The sequence below is a fragment of the Xenopus tropicalis genome, chromosome 1 (genome assembly GCF_000004195.4).
Source record: "Xenopus tropicalis strain Nigerian chromosome 1, UCB_Xtro_10.0, whole genome shotgun sequence".
NCBI classification, from domain to species: Eukaryota; Metazoa; Chordata; class Amphibia; order Anura; family Pipidae; genus Xenopus; species Xenopus tropicalis.
In genome coordinates, this window is record NC_030677.2 from 161,179,097 (window position 1) to 161,201,094 (window position 21,998).

Sequence of the window (21,998 nt, forward strand, 5' to 3'; positions counted from 1 at the left end):
CACCGGCAACTCCTATTGTTGCCTGTGGAAAGGCATTTTGGAGCAGTTATTCGCCCATGATAGCAGAGATCTATCGCAGATGACTAAGACGCTCCGTGGTGGGACTTCAGTCTTTTACTGCAAATGGAAAACCAAAGTACCTTGAAATCATTTCTTTGTGGTGTTGTGGAAGATATTTTTCTGGAATATATGTATCCCTTTCAGAACATGTTTAGACTGTTCCCACTTTCTCTATTGCTATTTAAACTCATCTCCAACTGTTCACTTTTGTTTCCAATTTTTCCCCTTTTTTTCCCAATTTTCCAAAGGACACACTACATTTCACAGAAAATAAATTATCTGTTGCACACGATGAAATTAATGAACTAAAAAGGTATGTTTATTATAACTATTATTGTTACTTCCTAACCCATGCCACCAGCCCAGTATGGCATTGCGGCAAGATTAGTCGCCCGCAACAACGAAGCTTTGTCGCTGGGCAACTTATCTCCCCATGTACCCCTGCCCTAAGACACAAGCCAGATCGTGAGAAGTTTTATTGTTTGCACCAGAACAGAATTGATTCAGATGTTTAGATGAGATGTGCATTATGTTTGGCATTTCAGCACAGTTCCTACATATTGTTGCTAGAGTCTATTAATATGCATAGTTTTTGCTTGACATAACTAAGCTAAGAAATGTTTAATAACTGATGTATTTTTAATACTTATAACAGATCAGTTGCGAAGCTGGAAGGTCAAATTAAACAAGTAGAGCATGAACACATGGTAAAACTTCGTCAATTAGCCGAAGGCCAGATATGGCAATCTAGTGCTAAGTAAGTTCTTTTGTGGTTCAGTAGATAAATGTGTTTATAATTAAATCCTTATTTACCTTTTGCTGGTGTTACCTAGTCAAGAATTCACTACAGGACACAGACTTGCTGGCATCAGTCTTCTTCTTACCCCGCACCAAAATCAACCAAATCAGCCCAGGTGTAGGTACACGCAGTGGATATCAACAAAGAAATGTAAACTCTTGCATTTTTTTGCCAATATCTACAGTGTGTACCTGCACTCAGGCCGACACTATTTCTGTTGGTGCAAACAAAGAAGAAGGATGTTACCAGGGTTTGATTCTTAGCCTGTTTTTTTTCTGCAGGCTGAGAATCTGCCCTGTGTGGTATCAGCCTATGTTTTGCATAATGAAATGTAAACTAAGCAATTTTCCAATACATGCATACATTTTTTAATGTGTTTTAAAGTTTTTTTTTTTCTTGTAAATGTAATTTCTATCGAAAGCAGTATCTGTATGTGTTCTCAGTTCTGTTGGTTCAGACTCTAGAATCAATGAAGCAGAAGCCAGGTGATTAATAGATCAACAGAAAGAGAACTGACTTCTGCTGCGCTGTTTTAAGAGTCAGCCAAATAACAACTATAAACAAATACTGCTTTCAGTTGCAAATATTTTTACAATTAACAAATAACCACCGGAAATTATTTAGGAATGTATATTGTAAGGTTGCTTAGAATTATATTTTCTTTAATTTCTAGTGCATATAGAAGAAAAAAGATAAAATAAAGAGGTTGTATGTATATCTAGGGAGATATATATTCCATTAGCATATTTAAATAGTAATGTATTGCAACTATTCACAGGTCTGATATAGTTGGTGTAGCTGGAAATGTGCATTCTTTGGATGTGACTAGGCGGAAGTGTGCACTACCTGGAGCAGCATGTTCAGTCTTTACTGGCCAGCCTCTTGATAACAAAGCAAGTGAGGGGGAGAGCATATCTGAAGCAGAGTATGTGCCAAAGAGGTGAGATTGAGAAAGGCCTTTTTTAAAGAAGAATGTTAATGTAGGAATGTACTGAATTACTAGAAATTGTATTCTGAGTAGTTTTTAATATAATATTTCACTTAAGTATTGAAAGGTGGACCTCTATCTGTCAGCACTTCATGTGTGTCAGGCATGGTGCTTAATTGTATATTATCAGAAGCTGTGACAGGTATAGAAGGGCATTTTGGCCACTGCTGGTTTCATGACAGCAGCAGCAGTCTAACCTACCACCACCCTTGTGTGCTGTAACCCTTTTGCTAAGCACATACAGGACGTTGTCTCCTGTGGGGAACTGCAGTCGCTGCAGGTGTCAAATCACCTTAAAATCCCTTTGCACCTTACCTGTGCTATTTGAATAATGTAATGGAGAAGGCATTTTGTCACAAATACATGGATCAAATTGTTTGAACGTATAATTTCAGTTAAGGTGCCATACAAAGGTATTCTCTGGCCTATTTATTCTAGCAGGGAACACGATTTTCTGTGGGCCACAAATGCCCTATGTGTGCTTATCCTTATAGTAAATGATAGGTAGAAGGCCAGTTTTGCTATTTCTCTGCTCAAATAGTAGGTAGTTTCTTCACCAGAATGCACTATTTGCCTGTAGTAGAGCAGTGTAAAGAAAATGGAGCTTCTATCAGTTCAGGCAATCCTTAAAGGGCACCGATTACCATAAATAGCTTCCCCCACCAGAGGTGCGGGCTAATAGAGCCTGCACTCCAGTTGAGGAAATAACATTTAAAAAAAAAATAGCCCCTTACAGTGCTAATCTCCTGGTGCAGGCAGCAATGTTGTGGCACTCGCATGCTCATTATGTGCATGTGTGTGTGATATAGGCAGGTGAGTCACATCCACTGCTCCTACATCACACGTATGCGCATAATAAGCAAGTGGAGAGTCTCATTATGTGCATGCGTGCTAAATAACATGGCCAGGCCGGGAGCTCCCTACCCCCGACAGGGGGCTGTTTTGGTTTTTTATTCTTTTTTTAAAAAGACTCAAAAAATATTGATTTCTCCTAGCGGAGTGCAGGCTTTATTAATCACACTATTATGGTGACATATAATGTCAACATTAGAATTTTTGCAGATATACAATAAGAACCACAATTCTAACTAGATTTTTTTCAAAAATTTAAGGTACAGTTCTCCCCCAGAAAAGGATGTTTCATATGACACTTTTCCATCTAAAGCCAAATGGAAAGACTATGAGAACCAGGAGAGTCCCATTCTAAAGGCTTTGAGAGATTTGGAAGAAGATAAAAAAATGAAAAGCTGGGGCACCCAAACGACAAAAGATAACATTTTTCCTAGTAAGTATGCTGGAACATGCAATATTACGAAGTGATATTTGCCTTTCCTTCATAAACATTTTATTGGAAGTTCATGAGTACAGCTTCAAAACTCTAATCATTTGTATACATTACTGCAAGTTTGAGTTTCTGATAGGCTGGCCATTACTTGTTCCTTTAAAGCAAGTATCCCCAACCTTTTATACCTGTGAAAAAGTTCCTGAGGGTGCAAATAAGAGCTATGATTGGTTATTTGGTAGCCCCTATGTGGACTGGTAGCTCTGGTAGCTCTGTTTGGCTTTACACTGGGTTTTATGCAACCAAAACTTGCCTCCAAGCCAGGAATTCAAATATGAGCACCTACTTTGAGGCCCCTGGGAGCAACATCCAAAGGGTGCAACATGTTGCTCATGAACCCCTGGGTGTTTTAGAAATGTAGTGACAGACGGGTCAAAACTAAGAATTGTTTATTTAATGTTTTTTAGTTGTATTACAGCTAAATATAGTACTCTGTAAGCTAAGGATTAGCATACCAAATCCATTTTAATATATTTTTTAATCAGTTCACAAAGAGTATTATTTTTTACTTTGAAAGGGGTGGGTGATTTAGTCCACATCACCCTCCTGGTGTATACACATATAATACTGCAGAGTATAGATGAGAAATTGGGAGGGAACAGGACCCTATGCAGAGTTTATTATCTCTGGTTTTACTGGTCGGTGTGGGGCTAAGTAATTCTTTCCCCTACCATGTTAATGCTATGCAGAGGACGCTAGTAACAAAATAGTTTATGCTCTGTAACCACTGTTTGAAAAAAGTTAATAGAAAGATAAAGACGATAAAATATATTTTAAATTAAAATTACATCAGGATTTTAAACTTGCCCCACTCTGCATTATTAAAAACATTTGTGTGTGGTATGCATAGATGCATTTAGCCTCTTAATGGATTTAACATTGTCAAATGTGTGTCATTTCTCAGTGCGTTTTTCAACATTGTGAAATGTGTCAATGTCCACGGCAAAAATCATTGTTTTTGTTATAAACAAAGAATTTTGTATTAAACCATAGGCTATTTAATTTCAGTTTGGAAAGAAGTGTTTAAATGAAAACTGTGCTGTACCATGCAAGTTATTAGATATGTCTAGGCCTGAGACATTTATTTAAAAGTCATGTTTGGTTTTCATTTGTTCTCTTTAATAGGAATATTACATTCAGTAAAGGGAAAATATAATGTTTTCAAGGCATACATGAAAGCTATGTATAAGAGCTGTGGTGATGGGGCGTAGAACTGAGGTTTCACAGGGAAATTTATGAGAAGTAGAGGACTTTATCCTCATGTTGTGATTAGGACAGATTGCAAGACCTAGTTAAAGTTTTATTTGTGGTAAATATTGATATAATTATAGATGCCATTAACTTTTTCAAAATATTCAGTAAAATGCTGGGCAGGGAGGACAGAAGCAGAAATTTGGCAAAAATCTGATTGTTGAAGACTGGAAACCTATAAGGGGGTTGTGGTTATAAGAAAAACAAAATTGGAACTTTTGACTAAAGTGATTGAGAGTTTTCTGGGCCAACATAATGAAATAGCCATCAAAATGGCCACACCAAAGGTTGTAGATTTTAAGGGTTGCTTGTTGGGGGTGGTAGATGATATAATACCCACTAATGCAGATAGAGTCCTTCTGCTCTCCCTCAAGTTTTATGCTAAGAAGGTGGTGATTGTGCTTAATAGGGTTACCCCTCCATCCTTGGTCATCTGGAGGCAGCTGGTAAAAGAACCCCTCTTTTAATTTAGCACACATGAGATCAGGGGAGCAAAGAAAATATTTGATAGAGTTTGGGGGCCCTGGTAGGACCCAGATACCCTAGATGTGTAATCTTACCTGTTCTCATCTCAGTCTGCTCATTGAAACAGACCTGTAAAGTCACATAATAAAAAACAAATATTTAAGACTTGGAGTTTTGGGTGGAGGGGAGTTAATTACTTTATTGTTGTTTTAGTGGTAGTAGTCATGCCATCAGTGCAGAGAATAGCAAGGGAGAGACGCATACTAATTTCAGTAGCAATTACATTTACAAGTAACTTACTTACAAATTTGTAATCAAAGTAAAATGGAAAGTTACTTAGAATTACAATGTATCTGTAATGTATCTTTTCAAGCCATTTAGTTATGAATAAAGTCCATCCCAATGCTACATTTGATACTTTTTAAAATCAGTGTTGTTTGGTTATTGCAGAATCTAGCAGGAGGCAGACTGTTGAATTTTCAGGCTGTTGGAGCCCTTGTGGATCTCCTGAAATACATAAATATCGTCATGAAAGACATAACTCTCCTTCAGGTCCGAGGTCGTCTTCCGTACCACCATCTCTCAGGAAGTCCACTGTTGTTACTCCAAGTAAGCAGCCTTTAGAACCAGTTATACGAGTTTCAGCACAGAAGAGGTTTACTGGTCTTTTATTTTTATTCCAAAACTAATTTCTTTGGAACCACAGTATGATAAGTACATAGTAGAAAGAAAAATACGGTGCAGTACGATGAACCAGAAGTCATTTTGATTAATACATTTTTCTTTTGTATTTGAGTTATATTTTCTATACTCCGCTTTTAGACAGACTCAACAGGTAATTGACAAATTTTAAATTGATGAGAGAACACATCAGTCAGTTGTTGGCGCCTCTGTTGGAAGTGTGGGAAACTACGCTTTCAAAAGAGTTATCATTTGTTGATATTTTGCTGATGATGGTGGAAAGCCTTGTATTATTGCTACTGCATAATATCTCTATGATTGGTGTAAGACATTTAAATTATCAAACAATTTACATGTCTTGTGTATTGAGGTAGTGTTACCCTAAAAGATTTCTCTATATAACGATAACAATTCTTCACTATAGAATAAACAAATTGTTTTTTATCTTTGCCTTTTATCTTAACCACTGAGGAGATAAATGCACTTAAACCAAAAAAAAAAAAATAAAAATAAAACAGTTATAAATCAAATGAATTGGTGACATTTTGTGGTAGTCATTTTTGCCATTTGACTTTAACTCATCTAACATGGGAGCAGGTTAAGAAGCCAGTCCACTTTCTGCTGTAGCTAGTGTGTCTGCAGCTAAGAGCCTGTGACATTTGCTAATTCTGCCCTGTGAGGGACGCAGGTCTAGTCTACCAAATTAAGTGCCATAGTAGCACAATCTTCAGAGATTGCTGGTGCTACCTCCCTGCATAGCATGTTAAATTATATGTGATAATTATAGTTTACAAGGGGATCAGATATTGTTTTATTCATATATAAGTTGTAAAATATTACTGATATTTAAACAGGTTATCATATTCTTAAAGAGCAAGGAAAGCCTGTACCCCAAGTCTGCAATATGTTATAGTTAGCCCCTTGCTGTACCTGGTCGCTGAATTATTTTTTCCAAAAAGTACACATTACTCCTGCTGTGCCCCCTGATAAGATCGCAAATTCAAGCTCTGTCGTGGCCGCCATTTTACTTTGAGTGACATCATCTACATAGTTGCTCCGAACTATCTGAGCCAAAATTAAAGTGTAGCGGAGCAGCTAAGGATGCACAATGGCAGTATACAGGAGCTGTGGATACACAGCGCTGGTAGATGGCAGCATCCCCCCCCCCCCGCTCTGCTCCCCCACAGCTGCTTGGAGTGTTCTGTGCTGGCTAAGGGAGACACGGTTCTGCAGTCGATCGCACCCCACCCCCCCACCTGCTCCCCCAGCTCCACCCCCCTGCACTCGATTGCCAGCCACCCCCCCTGCACTCGATCACCAGCCACCCCCCCTGCACTCGATCACCAGCCACCCCCCCCTGCACTCGATCGCCAGCCACCCCCCCAGCAAGTGACAAGTTGCTTCACCCAATTCCCGCCCCCCCCCCCAGACCTGCAGGCATCCTCTTCTTATGGCCTCAGCTCGCCTGCATCCACTTCTTATGAAGGTGTCACCATGGCAACCGGACGCTATGGGGAGCTTACTGCGCATGTGCTTGCTAAGGAACTGGTCCTAGTGTCAGTGCAGGAGTGAGGCATTATGGGAATCTTCTGTACCCAGCTCAGCGTTTTTTTTTCCTGTTTGGCTTCTGATCATCTGAACAATTGAAATATGGGGAGACTTAAAGGCACTATTGAGACAACTGAAGCTATGCCTGCAGCTTGAGATTAACTCTTTACTAGCCTTTCCTTCTCCTTTAAGCAAATTAAAAATGGGCCTATTGAGTCCAAGGCCTCAATTGGCAGGTTATGAGCATTGCTGATGAGTTTATAGGAATACAAACTGTACTCATACATACCTCCCAACATTTGAAAAGTGTAAAGGGGGGAAAAAAAGAAATGCATTTAACCACAACCATTTTTGCGGCCACACCCCCTAAATACCACTCCCATTTTTGCAAAATTTGGCAGGATATTTCAAATTTGAACGCATTTCTGTCAGTCTTGGGGTCTTGTTTTATGTGTTATTACAGTTTTGCTAAAAAAGGTGAAATTGCTGTTTAAGATACAAGTCTCAGTTCTCCAAAAGACCTGTTTAGCTTATTAGTTACAATTATATATAAGTGCTGGTATAGCTTGTTAAATTTTCTGGGCTCTCTGCCTAAAGCTACTTATATAATTAGGTTTGAAAAACATTTTTTTAGTGTTCAGTGCAGGAGATCAAAGGGAAATGGGCGACTGCGGGTTGAGCTGTTAAAATCGGGACTGTCCCTTTAAAATTGGGACATTTGGGGAGGTATGCTCAAACATTACATTGATCTGGTGCTTTCCTTGCACTAACTCTTGGGCCTTTTTCTATTCAGCAAAGCGGGAGCTGATGATTGCACCTATGTCAGTAAAGTACAGCCCAAAACGATCTCCAAGAGAAAACTTTTCTCCAGGTTTCAGCCAAGCACTAAGTAATGAAGAAAACAACATGACAAGGTGATTGTTAAATTACCCAGGATTCACATTTTTTGTGTACATGCTTCTATACCAAAAATGAATGCTGCATTGATATTCTTTAATAACCAATTCTTAATGTGATTAGAATGTAATGCAAGCATAACAATAGTTTATTTTTATCTGTCCTTGCTGTGTCCTCAAACTTCCTGTTTCCTGTGTTTTGCATGAACAAAATATACATTTGTATTTATTTGCACTAGCAGGCTTAATCGTTTGTTTATAGACTGTAATATTTCTTAAAAAAAGTCCTAGTTGGCATTAGTAAGTATCTACATGCAGAGTAGAATGGGTTGCATGCTTTGAATTACTGTTTAATTATGACTGCAGAGTGCAAATCACTATATTTGTTACCCACAATGCATCCATTTTCCCACAGATTCCAGCATTGCTGCAACCCATGCAAATAGCATATGTGATATATTAGTTCAAACAATAAGTAACATCTGCTTTAGTAAATAGTGCAGCACAAATTTATTTTAGTCAATATGTGGTCACTGCCTTTTAACCTCTTGGTCCCACCCAATCATCAGCAGGTTTGGGTTTAAAAAAAAAGTAGATATTAGAAGAGGACTTTTGCTGTCTATAAATATTTTATTTGTAGTGGTTGAACAGACATCTTAAATCTGTACATGTGCATAAACTAGTTTCTTGTTTTGTGTTACTGACCACTGAAACATGATACAATAATTGAAAATAGAAGCCCTAATGTACAGTTTGATTCACATTTGTAAAGGTTTGATGTCGTTTGGGACAATACTGTTAAAAACCCAAGTCCAAGGAAAAAACTTGAGTTCATGTCTCTGGAAGATCCGGAAGGTAAGCAATTTATGTGTTTTTAAAAATATGTTTAAATTCCATGAGTCCTAAAACATATTTATGCAAAAATGCCTTTCAAGTATAGACGTGATCACTGGATATTTAAAGGAGTGGTTCACCTTTAAGTTAAATTTTAGTATGTTATAGAATGGCTTGTTCCTAGCAACATTGCATATGGGCTTTATTGGAGGCCTGTTCTAACCTTCTGAGTTTGTGAGGTACCTAATGGTGGGGAGGATATGGCAGTGACAGGACCTGCAGTTCTTTCTCCTGATAAGCGGGATATAATTCAGTTGTTCTTGTGTCCCCAAGGATATGAGAGAAATATTATTTTTAAAGATACATGATTGGTAGTTCCAATTAACAGCATGTGGATATGTATAATGTTTTGTTAATATGCAGGTTTACAGGCTTATTTATCAACTTTCAAGTTTGTGAAAGAAACTAATTAGAATAAAAAAACTTGAATGACTTGAATTTGTGAGCTTTACAAACTAAAAAAACCTTGTAAATCTCTTATAAAAATGGATTGATTTTGCCTAGGACAACTCCCTTTGACTTCCACATAAACTCACAAGCTTTTAGATGCCAAAGTTTTCCCGTTTTCTGATTTTTTTTAACTTAATAAATATCGAACATTTAAGTTTTTGAACCGTAAATCGAATATTGGGAGTTGTAGTGCACAAAACCTTGAATTGTGGAAAAAGTCTGAATATAAACAATGATAAATCACCCCCTCCGTGTAGCTTTGCAATTTTTCAGTGACACAGCAGTCAGCATGAATGTTATTGCTTTATCCATTTCTCCATTCCAGCAATACAAATGAGTAGCAGTAACCCTGAGAGCGTGAGCAGCAGCCAGCCACAGCTTCCTATATTATTACCGCCATATGAGACTGAATTCACATACAAAGATAGGATGAAGTATGTTGCAGATACTGAGAGGTTGTTTGATGAGCTAACGCATGAAAAGCAGCAGGTAACTTACTTTTGTGGGTGTTTATGTATACTTGTGAATGAAGCCCATAGATTGACACTTGTGGGCTTCACTGGGCTGTCCCAGAATTCAACTCACACTCTATCAAGTCGTAAACAGTTTGTGATACACATTGATCACAAAATGTTATCAGTGTGTCCAAGAATTGTTACTGGTAGTAAAATCCATTTCAAAATCCGTCTACTACAAAAGTAGCCCATATCTATTGCAACACCAGTGTCCGAGTAAAGTTATGTAGCGAGACATGCCTCTTACAGGACCATTCTGATTACTAGGTTCGGTATTATCCAGTATCCTAATACTAAATGTGATATTAATGTGATATGTGAAATTTGATAATTATCTTTCCCAAAACAGAGGTGAATTTTGGTACTGAAAATGGAAAGATAGCTGCGTTTAGTATACCTGAACACTATATTAGCATGTCTATTTTGCCTTCTAATGCCTTGTAGGCCTTGTGCACACTTTTTAAAAGTGTTGAATTATGTGTGTGCATTAAGTTATCTGTGTCCCACAATTAGCTGGGTGCATTAGTGATTCCAGTTCTATGCTCACTGGCACTGAACTTACAAGGAACATTTGTGTCTTCTTTTCAGTTTATTATTGTAAATACCTAAATTTATATTAACATTTATTACATAATTGATTTGCTTGTGATGTGTTTTTTCCCCTACAGATAGAAGCTGTCCTAAGCCGGCTACCCTGTTCCGGAGGGAGGCTCAGTCTACAAATAAGAGTTAAGAAAGTAAGCAGTATTTTCTTGTCATTAAATATGAGAAACTGCATTTAAATCAGGAAAACAATTTGGAAATAGCCATTGTATGGTCCCTTAGGTGTGTAATTATATGCTGGGGGTTGCTGTGCTATCCTAAGGGGAGGAGGGGCAATATGGATTTAAGAGTATTGCTAAACTTTGTTGAACATATGAATGAAGGGTGATATCCCTACACCAACCATTTGGGTTTTTGCTGCGTTACCACCATTAATGTGGGCATGGTCTTAAAAGCTCTTGTGATAACATGGGTGTGGTTTGAAGTGGGTACAGTTTAAAAATAGGGGAGTGGACATAACTGGCTTCCATTAACGGCCCTCCACCATGTAGACCAGAAAAATTCCGGCCCTCGGTACCACAAAAGTTGGACAGCACTGGTTTAAACAGTCATAACCAGGTGTTAAGCAAATACTGTTTTTAATAGCAATTACATGTACATAACTTTAAAAGCACTAAAACATTTTAACAAATTCATATTGGAAAGTTGCTTAGAATTATGTTATCTTTTATTTGGCAAAAATTTATTTTTTGGGTTGACTTGTCCTTAACCTTGGTCTTTGATAGAGAAGGAGGGAAGGAAGTAGAGAAAGAAGTAAAGAAGGAAGTAGAGAAGGAAGTAGAGAAAGAGGGACAAAATTCAAATGCATAATAGTCAGGGAAGGATGGTAATTTGCACAATATTTATTCTCTCATACCAAAAAACAAGATTTATCCCTTCCTCTAAAGTCTTTTGTTAATTAGAGGGTTACGTTTAATTCTATAGCTTCTTGTAGGTTTCTAGAATTCTTTATTCTCACGTCGGTGGTGCTGCTATTAGAAGGGGGACATTGGCTTAATTAGCTTTTGTTTCAGGGTCTACACACTTTCAGGTTTTGGGGAGTTTGATATACTTCCCTTTGTGACTTAGGCACATTTAGTTGGGCTCAAGTAGAAATGGTGCATAAACGCTGAACTTCCAGATAAAAATAAAAATGTGTTTTCTTTCTCCTCAAACATTCTCGATTCCACAGATTGAAAGGAAACCATGTTAGTCTATCTCTGTACACAGTTCCCTGTCCCTCACACATAATGCAACCCCTACCTCACTATGCTCCATTGTGAAGTGATAGATTCTGGAAATTGAAGTCCCTCTGCTTTCCATAGTGGGTAGTGCACAGAATTTCTGGAAAGCAGAAAGAATTCAAATGTCAGAATCCATCATTTCATAGTGGAACCAGCTAAAGGTATTATTGCATTACATTGTGCATTGAGGGTTCTAAATCATGGTTTCCTTTCAGGTATGTTTATGTATACAAAAACACATTAATATTTATATCTGGAAGTTCAGATAGTGTTTATGTACCTTTTCTACATGAACCCAACTCAATGAGTGCATATCAAAAAGGGGGGTATTTTTTCCCTTTAAAATTGCTTATCAGGCCAATTCTATGTTGTTCCTTACCAGGTTGGGTATTAAGGCCAAGGGGTTTGTTATAAATAGTCTTGAAGTATGCTGAGAATTTGTGATGATATTTGATGTATTTAATCCCTTTGACATTTAGTTAGAGCTAACTGTGCATAGAAATAATCCTGGTGTCATATGAATAGCAGAGGTGATACAGGCACCTTGGTCTTGCAGCATTTCCAATATTGACTGGTTCTGAGAGGACCATCATTACTGATTCTGGTTTGGGAGTTTAAGTAATGTGCTGTAAAACAGCTAATTTTTTTTGACCCAATGCCAGATATCTACAAATAGTTTAAAAGGAAGCTTACAACTATCAAGTGTTTTTTTAACATCCTTTGGTGTAAGCTGCCCACCCCCGTCACTGGCATGGTACATAATGCTTGCATGTTATTTGGTTACTCCTAATTCTCAGAAAGATTAGAAACACCTTCCCTGCTATTTATGTATTAAGCAGGAACAGCAATTAAGGTTCCTGCCAACAAACTTTTTCCTAGTCCTAGCTATCAGGAGACTGCAGACGTTGGAAGGCTTCAGATTGTCATTCCCTGTCTTTAAAGGAAAGGGAAAAAAAATCACTGGGGGTGCCTGGGAGGAAAATTTGTATCTTGGGTTAGGCTCCTCTATAAAACCTGAGCGCACACGTTAGGGTCAATGGCTATATCTCTCCCTTCTTTCCACTGGCAAGGGGAACAAGACAAGGCTGCCCGCTCTTCCCAACTTTATTTGCCCTCTAGCTATTGAACCACTGGCTGCACTGAACAGAGAAAATGAACAAATCAAGGGGTTTACATACCATTCCACTGTAGAGAAAGTGTCACGCTTTGCTGATGACCTGCTAATATGCTTGGCAGATCCCAAAGAATCACTAACTAACCTACTTAAAACTGTGGACAACTCTGGTAAATTCTCAGGTCTACGAAATATTTGGGAAAAATTCCTGCTGTTTCCCACAGACCGCTTCCCCTTGCCAGAACTTCCCCCTGACATTCCTCTGAAATGTGTAACCTCCTTCAAATACCTGGGCATTCTAATCCATCAGGATGCTACCCAATATGCTTAACTGAACCTTCAACCAATGTTTACATCCATGGCCAACGACTTCACACACTGGTCCAAACTTCCGTATCAATGTATTCAAAATTATATACTTACCCAAATTTCTCTACACCCTTCATAACTCACCTATGGTACTTACCAAAAATTTCTTAAATTAATTAAACAGATTTTTACTACCCTTTTATGGAACAATAAATCACCAAGAATGGCCTGGGGAAAGTTGACTGCCCCATACAGCACTGAAGGCTTAGCCCTCCCAAATCTGTACTTGTGCTATCTTGCCTCGCAACTGTATTTACCTACATTGGTGCTACCTCCCAGATCCATACAATCCAAATTGGCTTTTACAATCACTAATTTTGGAATCCATAGCTGGGCTTCAAAACTTCCATATCGCCATACCAATGATATTGGCCTTCTGACCCCCACACTGCTCACTCCATACAAAGCATGGCAAGTGGCTATTTAGTTCCTGGGCAACCCTCTGCCACTGCTCTGCCATAAACTCCCCTTATGGGGTAATTCACATTTAGACCATTTCAGACAACTCCAAAACTTCATATTCTGGCCTTGGATAGAACTGAATATACCTTGGGGATCTCACCCTAGACACAGGTTTCTCCACTTACCAAGACATCTCCCAAAAATACACCCAACACCATATTCCACTCTACCAATATTTACAACTCAGATATGCATTCAAGGCCCAGTTCTCATCTCTCCAACCAACAATCTGTATCACCCCACTAGAAGAGATTTTTACATTAATCAGACAACTCCAAAATGATATTGATGATATATCAAGCCACTTAACCCTTTGCCCTTGCAATGGACAAATGGACTCCAGTAAAACCAGACATAACCCATGAGGACTGGGAGGAAGCAACAGAGAACTGTTAAAACTTTTTAATATTTATCAATATTTTATACCCTTTCTGTGTATTTCTGAATATTTATCAAAGGTAGACTCATCTAGTATAAAACACCAGATCTACATTACCCATATTAGACTTGTCAAAATGGGGAAAAAATGGATGATTCCTGTCCTAGGTGTGGACAAACAAATGCAAACTTTTTCCACGTGATATGGGTATGTCCAACAATAGCCAACTTCTGGCAAAACATTATTAACATCATGGAGAATGACATAAAATGTCATCTAAAATTTGCCTCCTGGGTGTCTTGGATGATATTATTCCAAACAATTATGCTCGCAACAGATACTGGTCATTGCTATACTATGGTAAGAAAGATATTGAGATACACTACTTTACATAGTGTCTCCTCATGGCAACAGCTAGTCAACAAGGTGATGCCACTTTTATAAAACTTACCTCAGAAGTTAGGGGTACCCAGAACAAATTTGAATGTATCTGGTCACCATGGTACTAACTATGCAATGGTATTCTTCTCTGTACCACTTTGTACTATAAAATGTGCTAAACAAACTATACTTTTTCCAGTGACTCTGATGTACATTGTATAGACCTGTAAACTCCTGTGCAGACACCACAGAGTGATCCCCTTTTTATTTCTTCTTCTGTTGCCATGGCCCAACAGGTTTCCTTCTCCTTTAAAGGTTACAAAATAAAAAAAAAGAAAATAATATTAGAACCTTTCAACCCACCCAGGGTAGAAGAATTAATTCTAAACATCTACTCAGATTTCTATTTGTGTGTGTTATACAGATTGTTATAATATGCCATCTCAGCTTTAATACTAATATTTTAATGTTGGAGTATTTGTTAAACTTTCTGCAAGGATTTTGGGGTACAGGACAAAAGCAAGGTTTCTCTAGGCAACATTTGCTGCTTTCTAATCCACTTACATTTTCCCAACATTTCATTTCTTTTCAGGAAAAGTTAGAGGACCGTCTTGAAAAGATTAACCGAGATCTAGGTTCAATCCGGATAACCCTGAAAAAATTTAATGTCTTGCCAACATCTGCAAATATGTAAAACTATGGTGGCACTCATGTGATTTAATGTACTGAAAAAAAAATTATGGCTTCCCAGAAAGGCTTTCCAAACCATGTTCTGCTTGGAACTGTTTTTTTTTTACTCTCTCAGAGCTGTAAATAGATTTTTGTTATAGAGGTTTGAAATGAAACTGTACATTGTATATTTTAGTATGTAAAGATAAGCTTTTTTTTTTTTTTCACTTGTTTCCAAAAAAATGCCATATATCCACTACATAAATGTATGTAGGATATATGTTTTTCTACCAAATAAATACTAGTGGGTCTCCCATTTTACACTGACATTCCTTTTTGTACAGAGATACCTCGTGTTTTGATGAACCAGTGGCATATTCCTTGGCACCCATATATAACTTTATTTTTACTCGTGTTTACATTTGAAAAGAACCTCAGCTCTCTGCTATCAGTGTATCCTGCACTTATCTTTGTGTTAGCATATTATGTATTTTTCATATACACAGAAAAAAAGCACACAATACAGCAATAAATATTTTGTATTATGCTCTGTGTTTGTTATTTGGCATAAAATTATATTTTATTTAGTATTTGGTTTCATTACCATGCCATTGTATTTATAGTACAGTGATGCTTGAAACTTTGTGAACCCTTTAAAAAATGTTTTAGATTTTTACATAAAGATGACCTAAAACTGATTTTCAAACAAGTCTTAAAAGTAGATGAAGAGAACCTAGTGAAACAAATGAAACAAAAAATTATTATATTTGGTCATGTGTTTATTGAAAAAAATAAGATTCAATAACTTATCTGCATGTGGTAAAAGTATGTAAATTGTGCTCTCAGTATTTAGTGTGACCCCCTTGTGCAGCAATAACTGCAACTAAATGTTTGTGGTAAGTGTGGATCAGTCCTGCCATTGAATTTTAGCCCATTCCTCCATACAGAACAGCTTCAGCTCTTGGATGTTGGTGGGTTTCCTCACATAAACCACTTGCTTTAGGTCTTTCCACAACATTTCAGGTGGATTAAAGGAACAGTAACACCAAAAAATGAAAGAGCTTTAAAGTAATAAAAATATAATGCACTGTTGCCCTGCACTGGTAAAACTGGTGTGTTTGCTACAGTAACACTACTATAGTTTATATAATAAGCTGCTGTGTAGCCACGGGGGCAGCCATTCAAGCTGTAAAAAAGGAGAAAAGGCACAGGTTACATAGCAGATAACAGATAAGTTCTGTAGAATACAATAGTGTTTTATCTGTTATCTGCTATGTGCCTGTGCCTTTTCTCCTTTGAATGGCTGCCTCCATGGCTACATAGCAGCTTATTTATATAAATTATAGTAGGGTTTCTGAAGTAAACACACAACTTTTACCAGTGCAGGGCAGCAGCACATTATATTTTAGTTACTTTTATACAGTTTCATTTTTTGGTGTTACTGTTCCTTTAAGGTCAGGACTATGACTTGGCTATTCCAGAACATTCATTTTATTCTTTTTCAACCATTCTTTGGTAGAACAACTTATGTGTTTAGGATAGTTGTCTTGCTGCATTACCCACTGTCTCTTGAGATTCAGTTCACAAACAGATGTCTTGGCATTTTCCTTTAGAATTCTTTGATACAGTTCAGAATTCATAGTTCCATCAATGATGGCAAGCCGTCCAGGCCCAGATGCAGCAAAACAGGCCCAAATCAGAACACTCCCACCACCATGTTTCACAGTTGGGATTAGGTTCTTATGCTGGAATGCATTTTATTTTCTCTAAATGTAACGCTTCTTATTTAAGCCAAAAAGTTCTATATTGGCTTCATCCGTCCACAAAACATTCTTCCAGCATCCTTCCTGTTTGTGCACATGATTTTTAGTAAAATGTAGAAAGTGAGAAATATTTTGGGGGATGAGCAGTGGCTTGCTTCTTGCTACTCTGATATACACGCCATTGCTGTTCAGTGTTTTCCAGATGGTGACTCATGAACATCAACATTCACCAATGTGAGACAGGCCTTCAGTTGCTGAGAGGTTATCCTGGGATCCTTTGTAACCTCTGAGCCTATTAGACACCTTTCAGTCCAAGTTACAATTCCTCAGTTTTTACACAATCTGTCTGACTGTTGATTGGTGGAGTTCAAACTCTTTAGAGATAGTCTTGTAACCTTTTTCAGTTTTATGGCTAATAACTCTTTTTCTGAGGTCCTCAGACAACTCCTTTGTTTGAGCCATACACATCCACAAATGAGTTGTGTGTGTGAGCAGGCTTTGTTGGATCCCCATTCTTTAAATAAAACAGGGTCTCTCACTCAAATCTGAATGTCAATCTATTGGCTGAAAACACCAGACTCTGATTTACTTACTTTTGCCACACACACAGATATGTTATTGGAACATTTTTTTTTCAATAAATACATGACCAAATAAAATAATTTTTGCTTTGTTTGCTTAACTAGGTTTTCTTTATCTACTTTTAGGACTTGTTTGAAAATCAGATGATGTTTTAGGGACCTGTTGTCCAGATTACTTGGGACCTGAAGGTTTCCAGATAAGGAGTCTTTCAGTAATTTGGATCACCTGACTGTAAAGGTGGCCATACACAGGCCAATTGGTCCTTCAGATCGATTCAGCAGCTTATCTGCCCATGTATGGGCACCAACCTCCCCGACTGACATCTGACCTGAAATCGGGCGGATCTCAATTGGGTAGGTTTGATTTTTCCATTGGAAATCGATCGAATTAGCCCGATATCGCCCACCCATAGGTGGGCATATCGGGAGAAGATCCGCTCGCTTGGCAACCTCACCAAAATAGGATTGTTTTGCCACCAATATGGATTCCTGCAGCTTAGTTACTATGAAGTACAAGGTACTGTTTTATTATTACAGAGAAAAAATGTAAAAAAGTTTGTTTTATTAAAGGAGAAGGAAAGGTAAAAACTAAGTACAGGTAAGCTTTATCAGAAAGGTCTATGTAAATACAGCCATAAGCACTCACAGAAATGCTGCACTCTCCTCTATCAAAAGAAACACATGATTTCTTGTCTCTTTTTTTGTAATCAAGATGTTCCAGTGTCTGACTTCTTCTCTCAGAAACATCCTAACTTCCCATGGCTAGAGTCTGCACAGTTCTCTCCTCTCTCCCCTCTTCTGCTCCCCCCTCCCACTAGAATGCTAAGAACTCCCTCCCCCCTCCCTTAGGAAAGTGTGATCTCAGCTATAAAGGCTAGAGCTGCAGGCAGGAAGCTGCTTCAAATGGCTGCTGGTTTCTTTAGCAAACAGAGAAAGCTTCTAAAGCTGTTTACTCTGGTATGGGAATGGTTTCTGCAGAATAAATATATTGTTCTAGCTGGCACAAACGTGGCAAATCAATTAGCATTAAAATGCAAAAATGACTTTCCTTCTCCTTTAAATAAGACATGCCGTTCCTATACTTTGAAACTTAATATAATAGGTTTTGGATAATATATCCCCATAAATAAATTCTACATCTAAAAGCTGGTGAGTTCTTTTAAAGGTCAATGGGAGTTGTATTTTCACATTTTAAGCTATTTTTTACTTTGAGATGAATTTGAAATTTGACTCATTGAAAATGAAAGGTAGAAAGTGATTTCAGTGCATTCCAGTTGTTCTTTAGTGATGAAGTTGTTAGGTTTTCTTATAAATAAGAGCACATTATAGATCTAGCCTATCTGCTATTGTACAGTTACCACTACCCAGATGCCCTCATGGCCAAGTATTGACCCATCTAATATTTGTAAAGGTACATTTTGTCAGGCATGCCCATCCTGCAATTCATTAGATGTTGCTGAATTTTTTGTCTATCTTTAAATGGCAAAAGTCAGGGGATGCTAAAAGTTACAGAACAGCTACAGCAGAGTTGTCCATACAGAGTTCATTAGGCTGGGTACAGTTACCCATGGGATTTTATTGCCTAAATCTGACCAGTTGTTTAGTATATTCTTTATATGAAATAATAATTATAATCTGGTCCTATATAATATATTTTATTTATATATATATATACTTGGCTCTTTGCATTGAAAACGCTGGACCACACTTTGTTTTGGGTAGCAAGCTAAAGGCCTAAGGATAGGCTAAGGCAGGGATCCACAACCTTTCTTACTCTTGAGCCACAATATAAAAAGACTTGGGGAGCAACACAAGCATCATAAAAGTTCATGGAAGTGCCAAATAAGGGCTAAGATTGGCTATTAGGCAGCCTCTATGCACACTATCAGCTTACAGGAGCCCATATTTTGTAGTAAATCTTGTTTTTATTCAACCTAAACTTGCCCCCAAGTCAGGAATTCAAAAATAACTACCTGGTTTGGTTAGGTGAGCAACTTGTTGCCCCCGAGCCACTGGTTAGGGATCACTGAGTTAAGGCATAAGGAAGAAAGCAGAAGCCAGAGGGCTGACCTAACCATAGAGAGAGAGATTTACTGATTCATCAAAATGACCCTTGAGTCTTTAACCTGATGGAATAATGGAATTCTTTAGTATCTTTTCATTTACAGTAGGAAACATGTCTATCTTATGATAATTATTAACTTTAGGCATTGTAACAGACAAAAAGTAATTGGTCATCTAAGAACTCTGAAGGTACATTTGGCCTGTGGATATCATGCCATTGATGGCAGAATGGATGGATTCCATACAAGGTGCCATACATATGCATGTTCAAATCTATCTGAACAGCAGAAAGTGAAGAGGAGCAGCATAGTTGTTGTTCCTTTTTAATTAAACTTTGGCTGACTGACAAAACTTTTTTGTCATGACCAATAATTGTTGGTTCTAACTAGTATAATTTTTTGGGTAATTCATCACTTTCATAAAGAGGGTTTCTAAAGACATTCTGGAGACATTGTTTTTCAAGACTGTGCTAGTTCCTTAGCTCTAATTACAAGAGAATTAGTTGCCTTGATGCATTCTTGCTCATAAAATCCAGTTAATTCTACAGAAACTTCACCTTGATAAATGTTTATTCCATAATTAATCTCTTACTAGTAACTGAAAAGCATGAAACATCCATAAAGGTTCCCCCAGCAGGAAACCCAGTGAAAGGTAGGTGGGTGTTTGCCAACAGGTCTCTCTGGCAGTACTTGGTGAGGCAAATTATCTGGGAACCGATCTGTAGTAGTGGATTCCACTGCCTCAGGAAGGATATTTGTACAGCTCTCAGTTTCCATTTGACCCATTAACATGGCCTTTAGTATAAGTTAAGGAGGCCTAGGAGACTCAAACTCTAGCTGGAACTGCCAATATCTAACCAGTCTCCTGGATGAAGGACAACTTTAATCAATGCCAAAAACTCCATCTTGAAGGCCTGGTGTCTCAGGAACTTAACATTCAAAACTGGCTTTGCCTGAAATTCTTTGAACAGTAGCAGTTACCCAAACCCCTTGAAAATGGAATAATCTTGCTCCTACAAAAGAGGAAGAGTAGAGCAGAGTGACCATCCAGGGCTGGTTGGCACCAGGATCATCTCATCTTTTTGAGAAAAATTCTGACAGCTTTTTGGAAAGGTCATAAAAACATCTGGTTTAAGGGAAAGTGCTTTTTCCTTTTGTTGATTTAGAGATTCTGTTGTGTTCCTTCTACGCAAGGAGTTTTTAGCAGCTGTGTAGTAAAGACCTTGCCCAAAGTCCTCTGCACACTGCAGCCCCTAAAGCTAAAGACCGGGTTGACCAGTGTTACTAGACAGTCTAGCAGCAGAGGCATCAGCTGAATGAGGGGTGCCCCAGATTTCCTCTCTATAGGAACAACCCTATGGGGTGTGTTTATTAACATTAGAGACAAACTTTACTGGTGATGTTGCCCATAGCAACCAGTCAGATCTTTGCTTGTAGGTGACCGTTCATATTTAATTGCTATAGACAACATTGCTGGTGGTTTGCCTCTAATGTTAATAAATCTGCCCCGTATGTATTAATTCTTTCATATCCACATGAATAGGAAAATGAGAGGCTTTCTTATTTGCCAGCTCATTGGTCTACCCTTCTGCTGGCCAGTCTGCCTGCGGTAGATGCTCCTGTTCATTTTGTATCTTGATCTGATCTCTGTTAAAAACTTTGGCCTGTTCCTGACCCTGCTTGATCACTGTCTGACCTGACTCCTTGCATGGCCTTGGAGCTACATTAACCATTGCTGTGCTGTGCCTTTGACTTTACCCTGCCTTATTTTGCCTCTACTTAGTACATGCCAGTACCTTAACTTTGCCTTCAAAAAAGTATTCCCTGTACCTGCCTTGCCTGTTTTCCAGTACAGGTTCCTCCTTTTTCTTCTATTCAAACCCTAAAAGGAACCAGGAAGCCATGGTTGTGCTTAGAAGGCTAATTGTGGTAGTACAGTACTGTTGATTCTTTGGCTTTTGATAAGCATGCCCAGGCAACACAGTTGCCATAATGAACTAGGCTGATGAGTGAAAAGAAGGGGCTGTACGAGTTAAAAAAAGAAAAAGAGATACGGGTAAACTCCACAAGCACTTTTGTTGGACAGTGTGGGTCAAAATAAATAAGGACTAATACAAAAAATGATGTTTAAACTACATGTAAACTTTTGCCTCACAACACACCTGTCAGAAGGGAATACTGCATGCTGCTCCTTCATTTGACGAGATTAAAACTGAAATAAATTGACTGTCGAATGTAGACACATGAACAAAAGAAAGCATCTGACTTTATCTGATCTGACATTACATTACAGCCTATGGAGATAAGACTTTGTAGGATCCTTCAAAATCTCATGCTATTGTGTGGTGTTGTATGGTGGATCAGATTAAATCTGAAAATGTGATCAAAAGCACACACAGAGTTTAGCCCTTAATGATACAAACTCTCGAACTGCCCTTTGCTGTGCCCAGGCTGGAACATAAGAAAGAGGCTGACAGGAACCAGAAAGGGAGGGTTTATAGC

The 21,998-nt window shown here is 38.1% G+C and overlaps 1 protein-coding gene across 4 annotated transcripts in view; it reads left to right on the forward strand.

Annotated features, from left to right (window-relative positions):
- Positions 1-15,636, forward strand: part of mphosph9 (M-phase phosphoprotein 9) — a 39,049-nt gene extending 23,413 nt beyond the window's left edge. For all 4 annotated transcript variants that reach the window (XM_004910520.3, XM_012969044.3, XM_012969046.3 and 1 more), the window contains 10 exons: positions 309-373; positions 716-817; positions 1,638-1,799; positions 2,960-3,132; positions 5,356-5,514; positions 7,928-8,048; positions 8,803-8,885; positions 9,700-9,863; positions 10,558-10,626; positions 15,013-15,636. In XM_004910520.3, coding sequence (XP_004910577.2) covers positions 309-373; positions 716-817; positions 1,638-1,799; positions 2,960-3,132; positions 5,356-5,514; positions 7,928-8,048; positions 8,803-8,885; positions 9,700-9,863; positions 10,558-10,626; positions 15,013-15,114 — 1,200 coding nt within the window. In that variant the 3' untranslated portion in view covers positions 15,115-15,636. The remainder of the gene's footprint in view (positions 1-308; positions 374-715; positions 818-1,637; positions 1,800-2,959; positions 3,133-5,355; positions 5,515-7,927; positions 8,049-8,802; positions 8,886-9,699; positions 9,864-10,557; positions 10,627-15,012) is intronic.
- The last annotated feature ends 6,362 nt before the right edge of the window (positions 15,637-21,998 follow it).